This window comes from Labeo rohita, chromosome 6 (assembly GCF_022985175.1).
Source record: "Labeo rohita strain BAU-BD-2019 chromosome 6, IGBB_LRoh.1.0, whole genome shotgun sequence".
Lineage (NCBI taxonomy): Eukaryota > Metazoa > Chordata > Actinopteri > Cypriniformes > Cyprinidae > Labeo > Labeo rohita.
The window spans coordinates 2,546,917-2,568,521 of record NC_066874.1 but is presented as its reverse complement, the minus strand read 5'-3'; the positions used below and the strand labels follow the sequence as shown (position 1 = coordinate 2,568,521).

General features: G+C 31.5%; 1 protein-coding gene across 1 annotated transcript in view; it reads right to left on the bottom strand.

Annotated features, from left to right (window-relative positions):
- The window catches only part of szt2 (SZT2 subunit of KICSTOR complex), a 110,674-nt gene that overhangs the window by 74,919 nt on the left and 14,150 nt on the right, over window positions 1-21,605 (bottom strand). The window contains 23 exon segments of the mRNA XM_051111345.1: window positions 37-304; window positions 1,744-2,022; window positions 2,139-2,324; window positions 3,638-3,707; window positions 3,785-3,901; window positions 3,995-4,133; window positions 5,291-5,593; window positions 5,942-6,020; window positions 7,876-7,968; window positions 8,059-8,230; window positions 8,310-8,574; window positions 10,234-10,361; window positions 12,361-12,408; window positions 14,114-14,321; window positions 14,443-14,685; window positions 14,993-15,131; window positions 17,200-17,297; window positions 18,196-18,396; window positions 18,517-18,636; window positions 18,718-18,832; window positions 19,273-19,441; window positions 21,305-21,393; window positions 21,486-21,564. Coding sequence (XP_050967302.1) covers window positions 37-304; window positions 1,744-2,022; window positions 2,139-2,324; window positions 3,638-3,707; window positions 3,785-3,901; window positions 3,995-4,133; window positions 5,291-5,593; window positions 5,942-6,020; window positions 7,876-7,968; window positions 8,059-8,230; window positions 8,310-8,574; window positions 10,234-10,361; window positions 12,361-12,408; window positions 14,114-14,321; window positions 14,443-14,685; window positions 14,993-15,131; window positions 17,200-17,297; window positions 18,196-18,396; window positions 18,517-18,636; window positions 18,718-18,832; window positions 19,273-19,441; window positions 21,305-21,393; window positions 21,486-21,564 — 3,608 coding nt within the window.

Here is a 21,605-nt window from a genome sequence, read left to right as displayed (position 1 = left end):
ACTTCACCACCAGGATCTCAGTCACTCAGCACTCACTGTGAGTTGTGGACTGCACGGACTCGGCCAGACTGGCAGCGGAGGGGGTTTTGGGAGGGGAAGCGTGATCAGACGAGCGCTCGGTGCTGCTGCTGCCCGTCTGCAGGTGAGCAGCGCCGCTGACGGCACTCTGAGATCGAGCCTCCTCCGCGTCGGCCTGTTTGAGCTGCCCGGGGTCAGAGGTCTCGGAGAGAGACTCGCTGGCTGAATCAGCTGCTGTAGGCCGTGTGTCCTCATCAACCCTCCGTGTGTCTCCACACTCCACCTGCTGTGGGGAAAAAAAAGAAAAAAAAAAAAAAACACCAAAAAAAACCCAACACATAAATCATATTCCAGATGAACAAACAAACAACATTGTAACACAGCTCTTTGAGATATTCGATTATGATCGATCAATCACTCCATTGTCTTCACACATGATAAAATAATTTCCATTTAACATTATTTTAACGCATACTTCATTTATGTATTTATTTCCATTTCCATCATAAATTCAGGTTTTGGGTCAGTTTATAATGTCCTCTTCTGTTCAGCAAGGGTGCATTTATTTGATTAACAATACAGTAAAAATATTAATATTGTGAAATATTATAACAAATTCAAAAACTGTTTTCTATGTAAATGTAATGCAAAATTTAATTTATTCCTGTGATGCAAAGCTGAATTTTCAGCATCATTCCTCTAGTCTTTAGTGTCACATTATCCTTCATAATCCATTCTAATTCTGATTTGTTACTCAAGAAAACATTTATTATTATTATTATTATTATTATTATTATTATTATTATCAATATTTAAAACAGTGTTTTTAAAACACTCTTTGATAAAGAGAAAGTTTCAAAAATCAGCATTTATCTGAAATAAAAAGCTTTTGTAACATTATACAATATACCATTCAAAAGCTTGGAGTCAATTTAATTTTTATTTTATTTTATTTGTATTTTTTTTATAATATTAAAAAAAATATATAATAATTTAATTTAGCAAGGATGCTTTAAATTCATCAAAAGTGACGATAAAAGCATTTATAATGTTACAAAATTTCAGATAAATGCTGTTATTCTGAACTTTCTATTCATCAAAGAAAACTGAAAAGATTCTACTCAGCTGTTTTCAACATAATAAAAATAATAATAATAATAATACATGTTTTTTGAGCAGCAAATTAGAATATTAGAGTGATTTCTGAAGGATCATGTGACTGGAGTAATGATGCTAAAAATTCAGCTTTGAAATCACAGGAATAAATTAGATTTTACAATATATTCAAATAGAAAAGAGTTATTTTAAATAGTAAAATTATTTTAGTGTTTTTGCTGTGCTTTGGATCAAATAAATGCAGGCTTGGTGAGCAAAAGACACTTTAATAAAAAACATTAAAAATATTTGTGTTCAAAAACTTTTGACTGGTAGTGTATATCTATAATTTATTCATTTATTTATAATTTATTAATTTTATTCAACAGCTAAAACATTGCTTAATTTCTTTATCTGATCTACAATTGACTATTTAACCCATTTCTGTGTGTATACCATGTATTATGCTTTATTAGAGTATTGTGCCGTTAGCTTGACATAGTAATGTAAAGTTCTATAGAAATGAATTGTAAGTCTGAACTTGCACATATTTATTTAAATCACACTAAACACATTTAAACAAATGCAATGCATTTCTTATGGCATGTTTAAAAGGCTTTTGACAATCACCTCAGTGTCGGGCTCTTTTTTCTTGGTCTCCCCTTCTCTGTCTGGACCTTTGTCTGACATGCAGATGTTTGCTGAAGCTCTGGCTCCGTCCTCCACCTCAGGACCCAGGCTGTTCTGCTGGGACGCTGTTCCTGCGGCCGTTGAGTATTGAGCAGCGATGTTAGACAGCTGTCTTGCAGCCTGGAGCCTGTGAGACTGCTGCCGACTCAGCGAGACGTAGTGGAAGTTGTGTTGCTCCGCGTTCAGCAGGTAACCAGGAAGCGATAACCTCTTGAACTCCTGCAGCGAGGAAGCAAAGATGTGTTATTAAACAGCGGGGTAGAACATAATCTTGTTCCTGACCTTTCCTGGAGAGTCTTATCACCAATAATAGAGGTCATCGCATGAGATCAAACCTCTTGAAACTTTTCCAGCGACTGCTCGGGACCAAACACAAACTGCAGGGGAACGACCTCACAGTGGCACTGCGGGCGGCCGCTCGAGCGACACACGTGCGCCGACACTTTCTGCAGGGTGGAGGAGTTGATTACGGACGAGTGCCGCAGAGCGGAGACTATCTCATCCTCCAACAGCCAACGGATCTGAAACAGATCAGAGAAATTATATAATATATTGTTATATAACAGATATTTTAAAAGAAGAAACTATTTAAATCTATTCATTCCAAGGATAAATATATGAAAATATTCCACATCGAAATCCAGATCAACAGTGTCGTCATTGTTAACTATAATTAAAAATAAACGAAAATAATTAAAAAAAAATAATAATAATTCTAAAACTAGAAACTGATTTAATTAATTGAAATTAAGGATATTAGATGAACATGCTAAACTTAAAAAAACGGAAAATGTTACATTGACAACTAACTTAAATTAAGTTTAAGTTAAGTTCTAAAAAAATATATAATATTATTATGATGCTAAAATTCAGCTTTGAAATCACAGGAATAAATTACATTTTAAAATATATTCAAATAGAAAACAGTAAAAAGAGTAAAAAATATTTTTAAATTTTAAGGTTTTTGCTGTACTTTGGATCAAATAAATGCAGGCTTGGCGAGCAGAAGAGACTTCTTTAAAAAAAAACACAAAAAATCCTACTGTTCAAAAAAGTTTGCCTGGTAGTGTATTTAGGAAAAAAAAAAAAAAAACTAATAAAATGGCACAAACACAACAAAATTACTGAAACTTAAAATTAAAATGAATAATAATAAAAAAATAAAAACAAATTCAAATTATTTATAAAAATGTACTAGCTTATTAATAATACTAAAATAACACTGGTTAAAGCCAGACGAAAATAATATCTGAAATAAAGAAATCCTATTTTTGCAATAATAAACACTGAACTTTCATGCATATTTCATATATTGTGCTTGGAAGTGTAGAAAAATATTAACTTTGATTACTGGATCAATGATAATTAATAATTTAATATTTGAATGACATTTTACAATAAGGTTCCATTTGTTTACATTAGTGAACTACATTAGTTAACAAATTAACAGTGTAACATTATACTTTATTATAATCATTTATTAATCATAGTTAATTTCAACATTTACCAATACACTGTTATAATCAAAAGTCAAATCTGGTAATTTATGGAATTGAGCTAATATGAATTAACAATAAATATAATTTTTTAATGCATTACTACCAAGAATTGTTAAAAAAAAATAAAATCTATTATTATTTTTTTTATATATTATATAATTATAATTATATTAGTTATTTATATTATATATATATATATATATATATATATATATATATATATATATATATATATATATTTATATTATATATTTTATTATTAAATTAAAAAAAAACATAAACAAATAAAAAAAAAATTTTTTTTCACAATTTTATTTAAATCTTGGCACTCTCACCTCATCCATGGTGGCTAAAACAGCCATTTTGTGTGGAATAGGAAGTTTGGACAGGGGATCTCCAGACATGCTGCAGATGACAAAATAAAGAGTTAATACTCAAGATATTTAACAACAGATGAAGTCTGTTGAGCTCTGAATGCTCACCTTTCCACTCCAACCCCGCGGAGGCTGTCCAGATTAGCCATGAGCTCCTCATCAGAGCGGTAGGACGAGGGCTGTCCAGGAGAACGGTTCAGAGACACGCTGCTCTCAGACGTGTACCTACAGTTCATTAACACCAGCAATCAGGAATGCTCTAGCTGGAGCCATGCTGTTTGTTTTTTCCTAAATCTAGGACGCTTCACAATCACTGACCTGTTGTGGTGGAAGTCAGGAGCCATGACCTCGATCTCCAGAGGTAATGTGAGCACAAAGATGTCAAGAGTGACAGACAACTCGTTCAGATCCACCGAATGAAGATTCTCAGCGTTCTCAAGACAGGTAATGACTTCACCTGAAAACAAAAAAAATACTAATAACAATAAAATTCACTAGCATTATTGACAATACATGAACCAGATTAATACTAATCAGAGGGATAAAATTTGATAAAATTTTCTTTATTTATATTATATTATTGTATTTATATTATTTATATATTATTATAGAATTTATTACTATTTTAAACTAACATTTGTTTTTATATTTTCATTTTTTTTATTTTAGGTTATATTTTAATAATTTTATGAATTACTTTGTTAATGAATTTTTAAACAATTTAGTGCTTTTGTAATTTTTTATTAGTTTTTTTTAGTTTTTCTATTTAACTTATTTTTTTAATTATTGAGGTTAGGTTTTAATATTTTTTAGTAACTTATTTTATTTTAGTTAGTTGTCAATGTAACATCATAATGTAACATTTCCTGTTTTTTTTATATATATATATATATATTTATTTATTACACCTTAATTTCAATTAATTAAATCAATTTCTAGTCTTATTATTTTTTTAAAAATATTTTACTTTTATTTTTAATTACAGTTAACAATGACAACACTGTTGATCTAGATTTTGATGTAGAATATTTTCATATATATTTTAGCCTTGGAATTAATAGATTTAAATAGTTTCTTCTTTTAAAATGATTAAATCAACCAAAATTTTCATGATTTTTCCAGGTCACGACCAAAAGCTAATTAACATTAAATGTAGGTGTAAACCACCTACATTTACATATTACAAATACCTATTTAGTATTATTTAGCAATATTAAGATGATTTTTAATGTGAAAAATAAAGCCAGTCATGACAAAGCTCATTTACATACAGAACAAAGCTCATTTATAACTATAATAATTTATATTTGCATACAGAAATCACATGTAGTGTTATTCAATTGTAACCTGATTTGGATAAAAATGTAAAAAAACATTGTATATAAATATACAGTGCAGTTACAAACAACTTTAAATTTAAAAAAATGGCCATGAGAAACAAAATTATACATTTTTGGTCAATAAATCTTGACTGACTCTTAGTAGACTTCAGGGGGAAAAAACAAAATGCAACAGAAGTGTAGACTATGACCCTGTTAAATGCCTGTATGTGCATAGAGTATAAAGCAGGTTTAGTCAATAGCTGAACCCTAGGTGGTGTGTTCAGTGTCTCACCCAAACAGGTTGGCAGTGTTTGCGTGGGCATGGAGCCATGGCAGCTCTTCATATTGACGGAGCAGGTGAGGTGCACAAACAGAGGCGGCATCTCCGGTTGCGGACCCTCCACCTCCAGCAGAGAGTCTCCGTCCAGAATACTGAAAGAATCCTCATCCTGGTTCACAGTGTTGGAATCCGACGGGGACTCGCCTTCACCTGCTTCCGGTTCTCCAGCCTCCGCTTTGCCATTCCCACAATCCTGATACTCCACCTCCAGATCCGTGTCACTCTCCGTCACGATACAGCAGCCCGACACATTCTCTGTGCATATGCATGGACAAATACAGATATGCATGTTTGAATATACTTCAAGTTTACTAACACCATGCTCGTGCATGCAAGGAAAAATATTATTACCCTACAACATCATAGTAGACTTTGCACAATCCACCTGAAACCTTATTTATCTCATTCGATTTTTAAACACGTTTAAAACACTATTATTTTTCTATGTATAGATATTTAGTAAGGGAAATATTACTGTTAAGTGCTTTAAATATGTTGCTAATGGCAATTTAGTTACGGAATGTGAACTTTATCAAAACAGCCTTATAGGAGAAATTAAAATGCAGCTCTGAGGCAGCAAATTCAACATAAATGATGACTAACCGTCTTCTGTAGCGAGTTCAGCTTCAGACACCTCACAATCCTCACTGGCTCTCCGCTCTCCCTCTCTGTCCGAATCCTCCTGCAGACGGTGAACGAGAGGGAAGGAAAACAATCACATAGACCATTCATGTTTATACAAGTCCTGTTATAAAGATGAGCACTGATTTGACAGTCAATCGTTTGACTAGGTCAGACTATTCCAGTGTTTCCTACACAGATCTGTGTTTTTTGTGGAATTGACTAAATAAAATTCAACTATTTTTTTGTAATGTCTATATAAAAATAAAATGAAAACTATGTATTAAAACAAACTTTTTTTGTGAATGTATATCTATTACCGCTATATAAAGTTCTAGTCAGAAAGATGTTAATTTAGTAACTGGCAAAATTAGATAAGGACAAAGAAGAAGGAAAATATCCACTGAAGAAGAAGAAGAAGAAGAAGAAGAAGTACTATTTTACTATAAAAAATTATTGTGTTATTTAAATTCTACAAATAAAACAAGTTAATAACATAAATATTTCTATAAAAATAAGAAATTAACAACAACAACAACAATAAAAATTATTATTATAATTTTATTATTTAAAAATTATCAAATTATACAAATGAAACAAATCATTAAATATAATTATTACTATGTAAGACTAGTTACTGTGAATTAAAAATAAGAAATTAACAACAATAAATTATTATTATTATTATTATTATTATTATTATAATAATAATAATAATAATAATAATATTATTATTATTATACTATTTAAAAATGTTATTATTTAAATTACACAAATGAAACCAATAAATATAAATATTACTATTTAAAACTATTTACTGTGAATTAAAAATAAGAAATTAACAACAATAAATTATTATTAATATTATTATTATTATTATTATTATGATTAATAATAATAATAATAATAATAATAATATTATTATTATTATACTATTTAAAAAAAATATTTAAATGAAACAAATCATTAATTAATAAATATTACTATTTAAGACTAGTTACTGTGAATTAAAAATAAGAAATTAACAACAGTAAATGATTATTAATAATAATAATAATAATAAAATATTATTATTATTATACTATTTTAAAAATGTTATTGTTTAAATTATACAAATGAAACAAATCAGTAAATCTAAATATAACTATTTAAGACTTTTTACTGTAAATTAAAAATAAGAAATTAACAGCAATAATAAACTATTATTATTATATTATTTTACTACTTAAAAATTATTGTGTTCTTATTTATATTATACAAATGAAACAAATCAATAAATATAATTATTACTATTTAATGCTATTTACTATGAATAAAAATAAAAAATTAACAAAAACAACAACAACAACAACAACAACAACAACAACAACAATAATAATACATTATTATTATTATTATTAATATTATTATCATCATTATTACTATTATTATTAATTTTATTATATAAAACCCCAGTACAAATGCGACACTAATATTTATGGCTTTTAAAAGTTAAAGAACTTTTTATTTTGACTTTAAAGCTCCTCTTTTACAATAGTTGGTAAACTTTTATTTTTGTTGCACTTTGTTCTTTTCAAATGCATGTTAAATACAACCCAAACTCAAAGCTCTTGCAAAAAAAAAAAAAAAAAAAAAAAAACGTATAAATATGAAAAAATAAAGTTGTTATATAATTTAAATTATACAAATGTTACAATAATTCAGAACTGTAATATATTTTGTCTTTAAAATATTATAAAAGATTATTTTGTGTCACATTTAATTCAGACTGCAAACTCTTAACATAATGAAATGATGAGAAATTCAGCAGCAAAAACTGGAGCTTATTAATACTGCTAAAATGCTTATTAAAAAACAACAACAACAAAAAAAGAACAGAATACTAAAAGGTCAACTAAAATATTTCTGTAACGCACCTCTTTTTTGGAAGAAGGAAGGCAGTAAAAGAAATAATGTGGATTGGACGGTACAGTCTTGAAATATTGAGCACCAATTTCCATGAACTTGTCCTGTAAAACAAACAGTATGTGTGATATTGCGTTTGCACAGCTGTTGTGTTTTAAAAATTCTACATCCCTGATGCCAGGTTTCAGCTATACCTGTATGATTTTGTGCAAATCAGGATACACTTCACATTTCTGCTGAGACTGGAGGAGCGACAGAGAAAATTCTGGGATTTTTGGGGACTTTGGTTCATCCAGGTCCAGCGGGGATGTGGGAGCGGAGGCTTTCCCTCTGGAATCGGCTTCGCTCACATCCTCCAGCTCAATACTGTGACAAAAATACAAACAATATATAATTATGAAAACAAAGCATCAAGTCCCACAGTGCATTGCTCTGTGGTGAGTACCTGGATGAAGACACCAGCGTGGCTCTGTCAGCTCCTTCATCCTCTCCCTCTCCGATGATGAAGGTGGTGGGAGCGTTACTGGACTTGCTTATGTTCACACCGCCGTGCAGATCGTGGCGCTCACGAAACACACGCACGTGTCCGCACAGCGTCTGCAGGAAGGAAGTGATGTCGATCTCCTGCAGCGACTCCTCGCAGTAGTCCATGGCCGTCAACAAGTCCTGCGAACTCACATTGTAGGACTGCTGCAGACTGCGATAAACACCTGTCAATCAACATGGGCACAAGGTTGATGAATATTTTTTGGCATATTTTTGTATTGTGACATTACTTTTAAGAACACATTTTCTGCCCCTAATTCACATTAACGAACGCATTATTTCTACATTATTTTTACTGTAGATCTGCCGACACATTTTATTTTAGACTAATTTTAAATATTTAAAAATAAATACATTAAATAAATAATTAATTAAATACCTTTTATTTAGACAAATATTTTTTTTAATAATCATGTATGCGGACAGGGCGATTCTCATTAATGACTTCATTAATTAGATACTGATGAAACACCACTGAGAACATAACAAATGGAAGCTGCATAAAAAAACGGTTGAAAATATAAAATAAATAAATTTTATTGTATTTTATTTTATATTTAAATTTTATTTTAAAATAATAATAAAATAAATGTAGATTAGATTTTTTTGCATTACACTAATAAAATTTGGGAGATAAATGTGATTTATTTGTTTATTTATTTTTATTTATTTGCTTATTTATTTATATTTTTATTTAAAAATAAGAATAAAACAAATGTAAATTAATTACACTAATGAGAATTTGGGAGATAAATGTGCTTAAATGCTTAAGAATTATTATTATATTTTTTGCTTATTTATTTATATTTTTATTTAAAAATAATAATAAAATAAATGAACTTTAAAACAAATGTCTGGACTCAATTACATAATAACACTAATGATACTTCAGGAGATAAATGTTCTTAAATGCTTAATTTTTATATATATATATATATATATATATATATATATATATATAAAATTTTATTTATTTATTTATTTTTTTAAATAATAATAAATGTAATGTAAAATGTCTGGACTCAATGTAGTAATGAGAATTCGACTTTTTTTGACATTACACTAATGAAAATTCAGGAGATAAATGTGTTTAATTGCTTAAAAATGATTTGGTATGTTTTGCTTACTTATTTAAATTAAAAAAAAAAAAAAATAATAAAATGAATGTAATTAAAAAATGTCTGGACTCAATGAAGTAATGAGAATTTTATTTTTTATTTTTTAATGATGAATGAAAATTCGGGAGATAAATATGCTTAAATGCTATTTTCTTATTTATTTATATTTTTATTTTTAAATAATAAAATAAATGTGGCAACACTTTATAATAAGGTTCCATTTATTAACATTACTTAACTACATTAGTTAACATAAACTAGCAATAAAAAATACTTTCAAGTATTTATTAATCTTAGTTCATGTTGATTCCAACATTTACTAACACATTATTAAAATCTAAAGTTGTATCTATTAATGTCATTTTATAAACCTGAGCTAAGATGGACTAACAATGAACAGTTGTATTTTTTAATTAACATTTACAAAGAATAATAAACACTATAAAAGATATACTGCTCATTGTTAGTTAATATTAATAAATGCATTAAATATAATTAACAAATAGAACCTTATTCCAAAGTGCTACCATAAAAGTAATTTAAAATGTCTGGACTCAAAGCAGTAACAAGATTAATTTTTATTTTTTTGCATTATAATATTGAGAATTCTGGAGATAAATGTGCCTGAATATTTTTTATGTTTATTTATTTACATTTGTATTTATTTAAGCTCTATGCCTATATAAGCATATGTTAGCATGTGACCTTTGACATAGCTCTGGTAGTAGTGTTCCTGTAGCAGGCTGCAGTAGTTGGCCAGTTCTTTGTGTTTGTGAGGGTGCGTCATGAGCTCCGTCCAGGAGGAGGCGCTGCTGCGCTCCTGAGAGATTGACCTGCAAGAGCCACACACAAACACACACACCAGATAACAGCAGGCCACAATCTGCCAGACATTTCCTACAACACTACACCAGACAGCAGCCTAAAATAGCACAGACAAGCAGCAGGAAAAGCAATATCCAAGTCAAGTATTTATCCATATGTCTACAGAGACAAACCGGCTTTTCTGCTGCTTATTTCAACTTTTGTCATCAGATCAGCATTTTGCTATTAGCAAATGCATTTAAATAAATAAATAAATAAATACATTTCTGAAAAAAGACACCATTATGAAAATGCTATAGTGTTAGAAAACAGAGACAAACATGCAACAAACATCTGTCCAACATGTGTGTCTATTTTCAGATTTTTATTATTGGGGTCTGCATTTATTGACTATACTACGTGCAAGAACAAAAGTGATAATGGACCCTATTATATATAAACAATATAAATATTGATTGCTGCTGGTGTTGATTTTAAATATCAGCAGCCAAAATATCAGTATTCTTGAGTCTAATACCTTATTTTAGGCAATAGGATTACATTTATCTACAGTCCAGTGGATCATCAAATGTAAATACTAGTCACGTTTGCTGCTGAACAGGATGTGAAAATATCAAAGCAGTCATACTGCAACAGTATCAAACCAGCTTTAAAAGCATGCAAAACAGATTTACAGCCATAAAGCAACAATACCCAAAATTTATACGCCACAGGTTTACCATTTTTGTGGTCAACAAAGCAGGAAAAATACATTTAAAGAAAAAGCTTAGTGGAAAAAGACGTTAAGGACACCAATATAACATGTAGCCTAAAATTTGGGATCCTCAGATGAGACAGACGTTTCTCAGCAGAACATACCAGATCAGCAAAGACTGATGAACACTAAGCCCACAAAAAAAAAATAAAAATAAAAATAAAAAAAATCAAGAGGACATAAGTTGTAAGTTATATTCCAGTCATTTAGCCTCGTTTCGAAGGTCTTGAGATGTCCTAAATGTCTCTATGCAGGGAACTAACCTGCTAATTTAAGTATGTGCACTACCAGTCAAAAGTTTGGACACATTCACTCACTTCATTATGACACTTTTCCACATTTTTAAGTCATGAAAATGTCAAAATATAAACAGAACTATGGGCTAGAGTATATTAGTATATTTGACCTTCTTTGTTTGGAAGAAACATTCAATCAATCAATGAAGTATGTCCAAACTTTTGACTGGTACTGGATATCAGAAGAGAGAAAACAACACTTGGTAGGATATGAGGTCCTAAAACACATAAGATAATGTAAAACAATCCAAATCACTAAATCAAACAACTGCTGAAAAGTTTGGTGTCTGTAATACAGATTTCAATGTTTTTGAACAAACAAAGAAGTCTCCTTGGCTGAGCAAAGCTGCATTTATTTGTTCAAAATACAGTAATATTGTGAAATGTTTTTACCATTTAAAATTTGTGTTTTCTGTGTGTGTGTAATTTATTTCTGTGAAGCAAAGCTGAATTTTCAGCATCATTACTGCAGTCTTCAATGTCACAAGATCTTTCAGAAATCATTCTAATATGCTGATTTGCTGCTTAAGAAACATTTCTGATTATTATTATGCTTTCAGGATTCTTTGATACACAGAAAGTAAAAGAACAGCATTTATTTAAAATAAAATATTTTTGTAACATTATAAGTGCAATGCAGCTTTGCTGAAAAAAGCCATTCATTTATTTCCAAAAAAAAAAAAAAAAAAAAAAAAGTTAATTACTGACCCCAAACTTTAAACTTCATACAGAGACGAACATGTTAATTCTGTTATTTTAAGACCTCATATCCTTTCAAGTCTTCAGTAGCTTAACATCCCCTCATTACAGTCACCTTCGTAGAACAGCAAAACCCTCCAGAGAAAAAGAAAGAAAGAAGGGCCATTCTTAAGGTAACAGGGCTAAAACGGCCCATACCCTCCCCTCCCGCCCCGTCCCCGCTGTAGGGAGGCAGCAGGAAGCAGTAAGCAGGGCTACCTGTATTTGGGCTGCTGACTGAACTCCCAGGAGTCTGTCTCTTGAGCTCTATTCTCATCCAAAGAGAAACCAGACAGTACAACATTAGGACGACCACATGATGCCCTCGGAAATGATCAAACACAACAGCTCTGTTCCAAAACACAGCCAGCCGCCTACCTAGGCAACATTATTAGACATCTTAAAGATGATCATGATTAATTTCTATTCAGTCACTTATCCGGGTAATTACAGTTAATTAAAACTTTCATTACTTTTTCATTAATTTTTCATTACTTGGAATAAAATAAATGTTAACTGAAATTAAATAAAACATAAAAACTTAAACTTATTTTATTTTAACATTTCTCATTTTCATTTAGTTTAACTTGAAGTACTAAAATAACTAAACAAAATAAAATAAAACTAATAAATAAAAATTAACAAAAACAAAAAAAAGGAAATTAATAAAATGACAAGCACAAAAACTTTAACTAAAATTAAAGTGGAAACAGAAATAAAAAATATTATTAAAAATAGAAAACAGAAAATAAAATATAAAATTTTAAATTTTTTACATATGAAATATTAATTTCCATTGCTCATTTTCATTTAGTTTAACTTGAAGTAGCAAAATAACTAAATGAAATAAAGCAAAACTAATAAATAAAATTAATATAAAAACAGACATGAAAGAAAGAAAGAAAGGAAAAAAGAAAAATGACAAAAGCACAATTACAAAAACTCAACTAAAATGTAACTAAAATGAAAGTGGATACAGAAATAAAAATAATATTAAAAAAAATACGCAAATATATAAAATATATAAAAAAAAAAAAACCTATTCAAAATATTACATTTTGAAGTGAAACTAATAAATAAAAAATAATAATAAAAACAGAGACAAAAAAAAAACACAAACTTACAAAACCTTTAACTAAAATTAAAGTGGATACAGAAAAAAATTATATTAAAAATGGAAAAATAGAAATATTTTTCTCTTTTTTAAGAAATATTAATTTTCATTTTTATTTTTCATTTAGTTTAACTTGAAGTACAAAAATAACTAAATGAAATAAAGTGAAACTAATAAAAAAAAATTATACAAAAACACATGAAAGAAAGAAATAAAAAGAAAGAAAGAAAAATTAATAAAAATAAATAAAAATGGCAAAAGCACAATTACAAAAGCTGTAACTAAAATGAAAGTGGATACAGAAATAAAAATAATACTTAAATATATATAAATTATAAAATATAAAAATCAAATTTAAAATATTAAATTTAATTTCTCATTTTCATTTAGTTCAACATGAAGTACCAACATTACGAAACCAAATAAAGTAAAACCAATAAAAAAAATTAATAATAATTATATAGACATTTTTAAAACAAAGAATGAAAAGAAAAAAAGAAAAGAAAAGAATGCATAAAAATTATAAAAACACAAAATTACTAAGCCTTTAGTTAAAAGTAAAGTGGAAACAAAAATAAAAATAATATTAAAAACAGAAAACATTAAAATAAAAATAATATAAAAATAAAATGCAAAATATTAACAAAAACTATAATAGTACAAACTGTGAGTACAAAATCAGTGATACTAAAATAACACTGTCACTTATAAGGTCCTCCTTCAGTTACATGCTGCCTAAGTAGGGAGCTGTCTAGGTATCCAGTAGGCCTCTCTCTATGGTTTGAAACAGAGCTGATGACCTGAACCCTTCATGCTACACACAGTAGCTTTCGTCTGTATGTGGGAGTGTCTCAGTACCTGAAGAAGACATCTCTGGGCTGGCGTCCTGAGCGCGGATGGACCAGCTGCTCTTTGAGGGAGTCCAGTGAGCAGTTGTAGATATAGATGGGACAGCGGGGTCGTGCGGCGTCGGCGCTGCTCTGCTGAGACGCCTGTCTGCCGAACGTGATGTGACAGTCTCGCTTCTCAGGCTCCTGAAACTGAACGCCGTCCTTCTCCTCCGAAGCTAAAAGTTACGGGACAATTATGAATATAAAGATCTCTCCCATCCATGCTTTAACGTTTGAAGCAGTTTTTTTGTATTGAGATGAGTTTGAGTTATAAATTATTAAATTTGACTCCCATACCAGCATCACTGTTCATGCTGCTCTGTCCTGTCCACGTCTTCAGCGCTACTTCCGGTTCCGCTGTGGATCCCTTCCTGTCTTCTCCATGTTGACCTGTTCCAACCTGTGGACCGTTGGCAGAGCTACCGATGGAGTCAGCCTGTGATTGGCCGTTGCCGTGACTACAGGTCTCCTCCTCTTCCAGGAGACTGCTGCTGATTGGAGGTTCAGTTTCCAGCCCAGAAGACATCAAAAGCTGCACATCTGCACAGTCAAAATAAAGCTTAAATTGAAATTCCAATCATGTAACTGGTCTCTTAAAAGGTCTGAAATATTTACATTGCAAGCATGAACTACTAAATACCCACCAAATTGAAATTGGTAACATTCTTCAGATGGTAATATTAGTTTGGTCAAAAACTGCTGGGTAAAACTGTGGGTATGTTTCATGTTTGCAGCCAAAAATGTAAGTGGCTAAATAAAAGCATTTAAAAAAACTTCAATCTCATGATGTGTATAAATATAAAGGACTATTAAGCTCTAATTGGTGTGGCATTGACAGATGATGCACCTGTAAATGTAGCTGGCAGGAAAGTGAGCAGGATCTGCTGATGGCTGATGTACTTGGCGTAGCATTTCCAGTGAGGAGATAAACCGTCCTGCTCTGCGCCAGCTGGCTCGTCATCCACGAGATCTGCATTACTGAAACTCTGCCAGGAGCAAACACACACACACACACTGTAACAACTCTGACAACAACAGAAGGATAAGTACACTGTCACTTGAAAGTTTGGGGTCAGTCAGGTTTTTTTTAATTAAAAAAATGAATACTTATATTCAGCAAGGACTAATTAAATTGATCAAAAGTGGCAGTAAAGATTTCTAATGTTTTTTAACTTTCTTTTCATTAAAGAATCCTAAAAAAAAATGTATTACTAGGTGTGTTTCCATTACACATTTGCACAAAACTTTTGCGATGTTTTTTAAATGTTGATAAAAAAAAAAAACTGTTGCGAAATAACAGCGTTTCTATTTACCCATGTTATGCGACTACAACCAGTGTCGCCAGATTGGGCGGAAACTGGGTTCTTTTGATCGTTGATTTTTGCTTTGCTTTGATCTTTAGTTGTGTTATTTTAATATGTTAGAGCTCAAAGTATCACAGTAAAATAATGTGCAGTCCAGTCATCAACTCAGTTTTCTTTAAAGGGGTCATCGGATGCAAAGTTCACTTTTACATGTTGTTTGAACATTAATGTGTGTTGGTAGTGTATGTACAAATCTACCCTATAATGATAAAAATCCATGCAGTGGTTTTTAATTATTCTTTAAAAATAATATTCCCGTTTTCAAATCGAGCCATTCTCAGATGCCTGTCGGCGTGCCGTCACACCCACAGAGGCCGCTCCCACCATAGTTGATTGACATGAGCATCTTACCTAAGATCAGTTGTAACAGTCCAACCTCCATGTTTTGATGCCGGAGCAGGGATGTAGGTTAGACAAGAATTGAGCAACTGAGGTGTTGTGTTGTTGGATGTAATAATGAACGTAGTGGTCGTCATTTACTCCCGACATCTGAGCTGCTGAAAATGCAGTAGATTACGTTTGTTTGTGAAGGGAATGCGCCTCCCGATCTACATATATCTGTCTATGTTCGCGCAAATCATTCATGATCCAGCTTCACTTACAGCAGAAGTGAGTATAAAGGTTTTTTATGAATCTTTGCGATTGGCTTTTCTTAATAATGTGCTAGTGAGCAAGTTTAGATGTTAAATGTGGCTAAATGCGGCTAAAATAAACAGGCTCGTCACTCCACAGAGAGAATAGAGGGGCGGGACGAGCAGAGCTCATTTGCATTTAAAGCAGCCTCGACCAGAATGGGATGATTTTGGCAAGGTAAAAAGGGTGTTGTTTTACACTACCATTGAGAATTTTTAACCAAAGTATATTATAGACCTTTCATTAAGACCCTAAAGAATAATATCAACTTGTGGAAAATGGGCATCCGATGACCCCTATAAAGGTTTTGGTGAGCTTTTGTGCTGGAAATAGTCAACCCGATCTGGCAACACTGACTACAACATAATATTTTCGTGCCGTGACAAGTCATGCCCAAAAAAACACACCTCATGCGAGAGTAAAAAAATTTTTGGCGATATATGACAGTTTTTGCGAAATTGACCCATTTCCATTAAGCGTATTTTCAATTTGTGCAATTTAAAGAGTAATGGAAATGCAGCTACTGTTTCCACAAAAATATTATAAATTTGAATAATATTAATAAGAAAAAAAAATCTTACTGACCCCAAACTGTGAGACAGAACATAATTTTAAGCATATTAAGGGTTTGTGCAGGTCACTTTCATTGAGAAACACACACACACACACACACACATATATATTAACAATTAACATATAATAATATTTCTAATCAGCCACAGAAATTTGCAAAATTTTTAACTAATTATATAAAAATAATGCAATTGGAAATGTTTCCAAAATGGAAATGTTTTTTTTTTTGTTTTTTGTATATTAGTGACACACAAACACGCACCTGTAGCTCAACTAGTAAGGCATTGGCTTGCTAGCAACGCCGGGGTCATAGGTTAAATTCCAAGGCAGCATTAAATTGATCTTAAATTTTCCATTGTGTTGAAGTGTGAATTGCACACTTCAGTTTCATTAGTGAGGGTCAGCTATTATGTTCCTGGTAAAGGTATCAGACAACTAAGCAAGTTTTTACACGTTAACTGAGATGTAATAAGAGATAATGTACCTGTAGTGTGCTGGAGGAGCCTGTCACCTCTTTACTGCTTCCTATAGTGTGGAAAGAAAGAACAGTGTCCTGCCTCTCTGGAGGCTTCAAGCTCTCTTCTGAAAACACACACACACACACACAGGTAAACATCATGAGGGTAGATCATGGCTCAGACTCTTCTTATGTCACAAGTAATTGCTAATGAATCAATTAAAGGTCATTTGGCATGTCTGGCATCTATTAGCGTGAAGTTTTTCAATTAGTGTGTTTTAAATCATCTATTAGTTTAAACATCTCGTTTCTTTTTCACTGAGCGCAATGCCATTCAATTAATCAAACACTTTAGCAAGCGTAAATGAAAAAACAACAAACCAACAGTCGTTATTTTGTGCTTCCAGATTAAAGAAATGTTCAGGGTTTAATATAAACAAACAAATGACCAACTAGTTAACATGGGGGTATGATTTATCATTTTGAAAAAAGTCTATTCTGCTCACAAAGGCTGCATTTATTTGATCAAAAAACATGCAGGAAAAACACTAATATTGTGAAATATTATTACAATTTAAAATAACTGTTTTCTATGTGAATATACTGTAAAATGTCATTTATTTCTGTGATCAAAGTTGAATTTTCAGCATCATAACAACAGTCTTCAGTGTCACATGTTCCTTCAGAAATCATTCTAATATACTGATGCTTAACAAACATTTCGGATTACTGTCAATGTTGAAAACAGTTGTGCTGCTGAATGTTTTCGTAGAACATGTGATACTTTTTTATTTTTCAGGATTTAGAGATGAATAGAAAGTTCAAAAGAACAGCGTTTATTTAAAATAGAAATCCTTGGTAACATTATAAACGACTTTACTGTCACTTTTGATTAATTTAATGCATCCTTGATGAATAAAAGCAGGGAGCTGTTTTTTTTAGTCTTTTGAACAGTAGTGTGTGTTGTTATTCGGCTGCATGAATGTTATAGACATTTTAGCCCTAAAAACAAAGCCGAATCACCTTTAATGACAGGAAGTGAGAATGGAGCCACATGACCATCTCTTTCCCGCTCTAGGATGTGATGCATGAACGTCACATGATCGCCGTCAGTCAGCGAGATCTCTCGATCGCTGAGCTCGTTCTGCAGGGAGCTGTGGAAGAGACTCAGGAGGATGTCGTTGGGCAGAGAGGAGGCGCTACGGGACGCATCCGCTTGTGCCTCTGTCAAAGGTCAAAGATCAACAGTGAAATAAGATCCAGCGTTCACCGATTTGGATAAAGGAATATGAATGTACAGCATGACAGGATGAGGGTTGGGGTGGATGGAGGATCGATTCGTACCTCGACTGAAGGTGTAGAAGAAGAGTTCGATCTGCTGGCACTTGGGCAAGAGTTTCATCAGGTTAAACTGGAAAGGCACAGTGTGTATGCAGTCATCAGCAGCAGCGGTGGGGATCTCACCTACAGGAGTAAAACATCACACTGAGCATCGGATCTCATATGATTGTGTGTAAGGAGATGGGTGACGGTGTACTTTCGTACCTGGAGCATCTCTGGCGCTGCTGAGAGGACACACCTGCTCTTTATTCTGACACAGCTGAATGAGGTATTCAAATGTGATCATCGTCGCCATGCACGACAGATCACGTGGAAAAATCTGGAACGGAAAAGCGCAAAACGTTAGTAAGTTCTCAGTAAAAAAGCCTAAATACATTGCAGTCAACATGAAATCAAAACACATGTCATGAAAGCAGCAAAATGTCATGTTATTTTGTTTTCTTATTTCTTTTTCTTCTCAAACTGTAGTGTTCAGTGTAGTGGAGCGATGACATAATATTGAAAACTGTATTAAAATACTACTTTTCACAATTCAGTGCCACCCTATTTTCTTGAATATTCCCTAAAAATCCACTCAGAGATAGATTATAGGAGTTAAAAGCTTTGTCCATGCCACTTTTATAAATGCTCATATAAAGCTTATATCATTACTGACCACTGTCAAGTCCCATGATTTTGTAAAATAAGTACAATAACTGGACATTTTCATTTTTCTGTGACATTTCACATGTGAGTGGCAGTCATGATGTTGTCACTAACAGCCTGAGGGATCTCCTGGTACATGAGCTTCTGAAAGTGTCTTTGCTGCTCCAGTGAGCTGCAAACGGCTCCGCTCTGTGGCTCCACCCAGCACTCAGTCACCAAACTTAGCTCCGTGTCCACGTCTATGGCCTCCACCTCAGTGTCATTGTCATCATCTGTGGAGAAACTGGAGACAGGATGCCAAAAACAGACAGAGTTAAACCAAATGCCCATTATAAGACTATGCTTCCACAAAAAAAATGCCACTATTCTAGTCTTTCAATTGACTTGCAATTAATGCACCAAAAAAATTTAGCATTTTCCGACTGAGCAATATTTATTTAGTTACTGTCATATTTTATTGTTTATTTGTTTTCATGTATTTATACATTTGTTTTATTTTGAAGCTATTAAAAATAAATAAATAAACAGCTCAGACCGTGCATAAAGGCAGATTTTTGAAATGTTACTTGTCAAATAAAATCATTTATTTTAACTAATCCTAAATGTACTGAATATAATATAATCTATTATTTAAATATAATATAATGTCATTTAAATTTATTAAAACAATAAAAAAAAACTGTTAATAAAAAACAACTATTAAATTAAATTAAAACAAACTTTTTTTAAATATACATTTACATTACATTTAGTCATTTATAGTCATTAATAAAGGCAGATTTTTGAAATGTTATTTGTCAAATAAAATTATTTATTTATTTTAATTAATGCTAAATGTACTAAATATAATATAATCTAGCATTTAAATATAATATAACATCATTTAAATTAATTAAAACAATACAGAAGTGTTAATAAAAAAAAAAAAAAAATTATTAAATTAAATTAAAATAAACTTATTTAAAAAGCAGACCCTTTGGCTTTTATCCAAAGTGGAAGCGAACAAAATCAACAAAAGAGCAAGGATATGCAAGTGCTATGACAAGTCTCAGTTAGCCTTACACAGTACACATAGCAAGGTTTTTTTTTTTTTAATTATATAATAAATACAAAGAAAAAGAAAACATAAAATAGATAAAGAAGAGTGCAAGCTAGTGTTAGAGGCCTTTTTTTGCTATATATAAATATAATTAAATAAATATAAAATATATTATTATTATTATTATATATTATTTCATAATATTATTATTATATGGTAAATGTTCTACTGATTTTTTTATTCATTTTATTCTTTTTAACTGTATACTACATTTTATATGATGTATTATTTAAATTACTTTAATTAATGCTAAATATAATAAATTTACTAATATCTTCAATTGTTAATGTGAAATTAATTAAAACAACAAAAAATGTTAATTAAAATGGAATTCTTTAAATTTATTTGAACATATTTAATCATTATAATTATAAGGTAAACGTTATATTGATTTTTTAAAAATGTATTTTGTTCTTTTTATTTGCATACTTAATGCTATTCTATGCTTTAAAAGTCATACACTTTCATTCAGTTCAGTGAGATCCCTGCAGTTGTAAAGCCATTGTAAACTCAGCTTCAGACTCATTGTATGCAGATACTTTACACTTTCATCTTGTTATACAAGATTAGCAGTGTTGCCAAGTCTGTGGTTTTCCTGTGGAATTGGGCTACTTTAAAACTGTTGCTGCGGGTTGTTTTCATGTCCACGGGTTGACAACGTTATATTTAGCTCTTGAAATGTACAGGGGAACCCCTCCAAAAAAAAACATGTATTTCACCCCCCAATTGCAATTTTTACCAGGGGGACCCCCCCTCCAAACACAACTGGGCTGGTTTGGGCTAGTTTTGAGTAGCAATTTGATGGGTTTTGTTGTGAAAACCTGGCAACCCTGAAGATTAGGTTTAATAAAATCAAAAACGTTCAAACTACTAAATCAAAAGCTCTCTAAATGTGCACAGGGTGATGATTGATTTCTGTCATTGTGCACTGAGCCTTACAAAGATCTGTTCTAGACCATTAAAGCATAGAAATCATTCAGCTGAAACCAGTGAAGAATTTAGCAGTGAACAGAAACTCTGGTTTGCACAAGTGTGATGAAGCATTACCTGTCCTTGGTAGAAGTGGAATGAGGTGGAAAAAGGATGTACTGGACTATGCAGGTGTGTTTTTCTCCGTCCAGATCAGCAGACAGACTCTGCATACACATTTGTGGCTGAAAGTTAGAGATGCATCGCTAACAATACGCTAAAACTGGTACATACAAGCAGAGAGTGTTCATACTTTCACCTGCATTGGCAGCTCTGCAACCATGTTGACGATTCCCTCCCCACTGGCGGCAAAGTGGAAGCCTTCAGACAGACGAATGCTGCGTAATCGAACACAGCCATTAGTAATTTAGCAAATGCT